Below are 6,000 nucleotides of genomic sequence, written 5' to 3'. Positions count from 1 at the left end.
TGTAGGTTATAGTATGTTGTTGTGTGTCTCTTGTAGTGTTGTAATCCGTATAGATTACAGTGTGAAGTTGTGTGTCTCCGATAGTGTTTTAATCCATGTAGATTATAGTGTGTTGTTGTATATCTCCCGTAGTGTTGCAATTTGTGTAGGTTATAAATTGTTGTTGTGCGTCTCCCGTCGTGTTGTAATCCGTGTAGATTATAATGTAATGTTGTGTGTCTCCCGTAGTGTTGTTATCCGTGTAGATTATAGTGTGTTGTTATGAGTCTCCCGTCGTGTTGTTTTCCGTATAGGTTATATTGTGTTTTCGTTTGTCTCCCGTAGTGTTGTTATCTGTGTAGATTATATTGTGTTGTTGTGTGTCTCCCGTAGTGTTGTAATTAATCCGTGTAGATTATCGTGTGTTGATGTGTGTTTCCCGTAGTGTTGTAATTCATGTAGATTATAGTGTGTTGTTGTGTGTCTCTTGTAGTGTTGTAATCCGTGTAGGTTATGGTGTGTTGTTGTGTGTCTCCCGTAGTGATGTAATCCCTGTAGCTTGTCGTGTGTTGTTGTGTTTGTCATGTAGTGTTGCAATCCGTGTAGATTATAGTCTGTTGTTGTGTGTCTATCGAAGTGTTGTAATCCGCTTGGATTATAGTATGTTAGTGTGTGTCTCTTGTAGTGTTGTAATCCGTGTAGATTATAGTCTGTTGTTGTGTGTCTACCGAAGTGTTGTAATCCTTGTAGGTTGTCGTGTGTTGATGTGTGCATCCCGTAGTGTTGTTATCCGCTTGGATTATAGTATGTTAGTGTATGTCTCTTGTAGTGTTGTAATCCATGTAGATTATAATTATTTTGTTGTTGTGTGTTTCCCATGGTGTTGTAATCCGTGTAGATTATAGAGTGATGTTGTGTCTCCCGTAGTTCTGTGATCCCCGTAGGTTATAGTGTGTTGCTGTGTGTCTCCCGTAGTGTTGTAATCCGTGTAGATTTTATTGAGTTGTTGTGTGTCTACCGTTGTGTTGTTATCCGTGTAGGTTATCGTATGTTGCTGTGTGTTTCCCGTTCTGTTGAAATCCGTGTAGGTGTGTCCATGATTGTGTGTCCGCCAGGCTTGGATAATTATACTGTAATTGACGTTCTACGCTATTTTGGGATGCACGACTTTTCAATGTATTTTTCATTGTTTACTTAAATTTAATGTTACAACTACTACATTGCCACGATGGTCAGTGAGAATGCAATTGAAAAAATGTTATTTACTTAACATAATATATAAAAACACGAGCCAAGGCAAAGAAAACTTTTATTCAAGAATCATTCCATCCAATTAAACAGAATTGGCAAGCATTCAATGCTATTATTATAGCAATGATTAAAACACTAACTGTTGTAAATAATCATACCAATAACTCAAAAACAGACGACAATAACCAACACCTTCATACTTAAATGTGTCATTTGATTAACGAATAAAAAAGGGTTTAAAACATGGCAAGGCAATCAAAAATGATACTATTAGTAAGTAGGTAATAAAATAGATATATACACATGTGCATATGATAAGCTTTATCCCATTCTTGTGATATTGGATATAAACATCCAGTTTTATAAGTCATAAAATATGTCGTCATATTTCCTTGTCTCTGAACACTTAATCTCACAAGGCAATTAACAAACACATGACGCAATGACACAAATTAACGTTTCTTTGGCACAAAGAAAACAATCAAGATAACACCAAACTTACGTCTACATTAAAGCAACCACGGGCTTTCATGTTTGGAATTATAAATACCAAAACCTCGCACATAAAAGAAGCAAAATACTCAAATAACAGCACAAAGCAGCAAAAGAAATATTTTGATAGATACATACTTTATCATGTATTTTGATGAAGAGCTTATTAATTGACAAACAAGCATCAAATATAATCTCTATAAATCAATTTAAGGCAGTCAAACATTGACTATTAATATAACATTTTCAGTTTGCAGTTAGACCTGGCATAGAATAAAGACATGAATAATTCAGATTGAATGGTATTGTTTTTATCGAAGGGAAACCCCCCTCACATTCCTATACAAGCTATTGCATTTATATAGTGCATAATGAATTCACACAATAAATGCGGTATTGTAAGCATATCGTTATTTATAAAACATGCATGTTTATACCAGATATGACTGCACTATTAAGATAGTTTCGCGTTTGTCAAGTACACGTAGAGGGCTAACTGCAAGACTGACGTTACTCCATTAATTTGTGTTGGAGATACAACAGTTTTGCACAAAGCACTCGATATTATGCTACACTGTTTAATCATAAGTTATACACTTCAATTGTGATTTATTGTTGGTTTGAAACTTCCGAGTTATAATTATTATGCTCACTATTACTGATTATCACACATTATTTGAAATGTCCAAAAATCATCTTGATAAATGCCCTACAATCATTATGATCAATGTTTATTACCATGCAACTGATGTTATGCAAAACATTTAATATAACATGTCATGGCCTCGCTTGAAATACATTTTCTATTTACAATGGTAAACATTGTCAATCTTTGCTAATTCAAGGGCAAATCACTGGTTGTACTATGTGTAGCGGAAAACAAAATCCCCGGTGCAGAACTTCATCGTTAGAACAACATTCCCCCAAGGTTAAATGACTATGAAATAGTTGTAGTTTTTAGCGACACTATTCCCAAAATAACATTTTTCCTTATTCAAAGGTCATAACTTGGGATATAATATGGGCAGCGGGAAACAAAACCCCAGGTGCTCAGCTTCATCATCTGACCACATTCCCACAATTTATGACTGTGTGAACTAGGTTTGGAGTTTTGTTCGACACAAGTCCCGAAATGCTTTTTTTGCTAATTCTCTGGGTTAATTAAGTGCAAGGGGAAACAAAATCCCAGATGCACAACTTCCTCACCCATACAACCTTCTCATAAGCGCTCATTTTTCTTGGTCATATAGTTTTGGAGTTTTGAACGACCTATTCCGGAAATGCCAATTTTTGCTCATTAAGGGGCCATAACTCTGGTTTTACTAGGTGCAGTGAGAAACGAAATCACAGGTGCACAACTCAAAAGTTTCTTGACTCTCTTAAGTGGTGCAACAGATTTGGAGTTTCGAGCGATTCAAGTTCAGATATGCCAATATTTGCTAATACAAAGGCATTACATTGATTTTACTATGTGCAGCGTGAAACGAAACCCCAGGTGCACAACTTCATCACATAAATATCATTCCACAAAAGTTTCTTGAGACACAATAAATAAGCTAAATGTATATCAACTTGACTGTGTTTCATATTTGCAGATGGCATATAATTTACTTAATTTAAAAAGACTTGAATTAATAAAGGTCTGTGTATTTGTATTATTGCAGATAAAAACATTCTTATTTTCTAATGGAACTATGGGTTATGTAAAAAATACTTTAACGTAAAAGGTTTTCCTTCAATTTAGACCTCGTATCTGAAAACTGAAGGTATTCTTTTGTCAATTGTAAAATGGCGTAAAACAATTAAATTTCACATTTCGATAAAACATTTTTTGTTTCCTAATAAGCGAATTTTCTTAGTAAAATTAATTTCAATTGATATGAAATATCACTGAATGCACACTTGGATCCAATAATTTTCTTAAGTATAAACTATTGTAGTCTTTCTAAACAATATCATCCATAGTCTGATCCTTCTTCTTTTTAGTCTTCTTACTTTTTGTAGTCTTGTCCGGGCCCTTGTTGCTCATAAATTTTAGGCAGGGTAGGCTGGTAGCTGAAATTAAATATTTACAAATTCCAATATAAAACTGCATAGTGCAAACAACTTCAATGAGCTTAAAATAGAATGAAAGCGCAGATTGGAACATTCTGTACTATAATGAATTGATCAAGCATTGTAGAAAAGGTAAACCAAACGCAAAAATTATTTAAAATCCTTGCAGAGGGAAGAGTAGTTCAGGAGACATTTCACACAAAGAATTATATATACGTAAATAGACAAGATCAGGATAACAAATCCTGAAGAGTTAGGGATATTTGGAGATGATATGACAAGCTTCGTTCTTATCCTTATGCTACTTGCATATACCCTTTAAGACTAAAATTGTTTTCATTTTAAAACTAATACACCTCCTTTACGGGAGGAAGATTGAAGAAATGTTTGCTGAATGTAAAAACATTAGAAATAAGTGTCATAATACTGCTTGGCACAGCCACAACCAAAACCTCAGATGCAAATTTGCACAGGCTGGTTAACATTCCACTCTAGAAGCAGATTAATGCTCTCTGAAGTACAATTGAGGTATATTATATCCCTCAGGTTTTCAAGATGCGCTCTGCCCTTCAGAAGCCTTCGTGCATATTACGCAATAGTTGTGAACCAGGGGTGTATGCGGATATCATTGGTATAAGTAGAGTTATGGCACTTGACCAAGTTTGAAATTATCCTTTAACAATAAGTATATGAGCCAGAATCCTGAAACTAGAGAAGGTTTTATATTTGTTGTTGATACATTAACTACAGACACAGTGCTAAAAACAATATACCAGTTTGTCACCTTTTTTGAAAAATAATAAATAACAATAGAGCTTTCAAACTTGAAATATCAATGATGATTTATTATTGTGACAACCGTATTGTTCACACTCACGCAAACTGTTCGATATACAACCCTATTAAAAGCATAAACAAGTCCGTATATAAAGGACACTATACCATTATTTCATTTATTTGTCTTGAAACATATTTTGTCAACAAACATCATTACCATTTATCCCCTTTACACTTTGGGTAGCAAAATCAATACAACACTATTGATCATGAGAGTCTAGCTGTGTAGCGGATAATGCCGAATTGTTGATATCTGTGTAGCGTGTACCACCTTTACACTGCATTACTCGGTAAAACAACTGAATACCTCATGGCAAAAAGGAGGTGTGATAAGATCCGTATTAAAAAAGACCAGATGAAATGATTATTCTCTATTTCAAATGTCTAGCAATATGACAGAAAGACATTATTTTCTCTATATGTTAAAGGCCTTCCATAGTGCAAAAGGTCGTTTGAAGGACCAAAACATAAAATCTTTTTTAATATTTTTTTTTATATTTTTATATATTTAACAAAAAAACCCGTATTTCCGTAACGACCTTAATATGGAGTTGAGCAAATTCAACAAGGGGAGATTTTATAATATCAGTACTTGCTGTTTGTTTAACCGATTTATACTTCGGAATTCTATTTTTCAGTGTAAACAAGACGGATAGAGTCCGTATCGGTGCCGGATAGAACCCGCAAATGAAGACTGTGGATCGAAAGAGACCGCTTTGCATCATCGACGTTAACTTTCTTAGTAAATATATTTCATATGAGAACACCCTGACATTATGTATAGTTTTAGAACCTGTCGGCGGAGAAAAATTATAAGTATTTACAGACTGATCACCTAGTACTGAAAACAATACTTACATCTTCTGTTGCTCACTCGAACGTAACACTGCAATACGATAAATAGTACCGCGTTCAGAACAAATGTGGTCATTACATACCAAGGCTGGCGGTCCCCTGAAATATTTAATTCTTAGAGATAAGCTGCCTGTAAAACATTCTGATTCCTGAATGTTTTATTACCAATGAGAACAATAATGTGGGTGCTAAGGCTAAGACAAATGTTGACAACGGCCAGTCACAACAGCTTATCATGAGCACTCTCAACTTTGAAGCAAAATGTGTCTAGTGAAATACCGCAATATGATCATTCTTTGAGAACTTTTATAACAACTTGAATATAAAAAAACAACAACATCGAACAGCAAACAACAATCTTACTTTTTAGTCAAACAAGGGGCATAACTCTATTATATTTTTCTAATTAAACCTACCATCACGATCACCTGAAATGTACAAAAAGATTAAATTTATTTAAGTAATATTTGAATTCTAAATCATACACATATACTGTAATTGAACAGTCTGTTCGGAGTGCACATCGTACTC

At 34.4% G+C, this 6,000-nt stretch overlaps 1 protein-coding gene across 9 annotated transcripts in view; it reads right to left on the bottom strand.

Moving 5' to 3' along the window:
* Positions 1-1,275: 1,275 nt before the first annotated feature.
* Positions 1,276-6,000, bottom strand: part of LOC128219614 (uncharacterized) — a 41,903-nt gene continuing 37,178 nt past the window's right edge. For 8 of the 9 annotated variants that reach the window (XM_052927480.1, XM_052927475.1, XM_052927479.1 and 5 more), the window contains 3 exons: positions 5,886-5,897; positions 5,473-5,568; positions 1,276-3,777 (listed from right to left, as the gene is read on the bottom strand). In XM_052927480.1, the coding sequence (XP_052783440.1) occupies positions 3,668-3,777; positions 5,473-5,568; positions 5,886-5,897 (218 nt within the window). In that variant the 3' untranslated portion in view covers positions 1,276-3,667. The remainder of the gene's footprint in view (positions 3,778-5,472; positions 5,569-5,885; positions 5,898-6,000) is intronic. The other variant, XM_052927482.1, reaches the window with a different exon arrangement.

Source organism: Mya arenaria, chromosome 15 (genome assembly GCF_026914265.1).
Source record: "Mya arenaria isolate MELC-2E11 chromosome 15, ASM2691426v1".
NCBI classification, from domain to species: domain Eukaryota; kingdom Metazoa; phylum Mollusca; class Bivalvia; order Myida; family Myidae; genus Mya; species Mya arenaria.
Note: the sequence above shows the minus strand (reverse complement) of the source record. Positions and strands in the feature narration are given on the sequence as shown.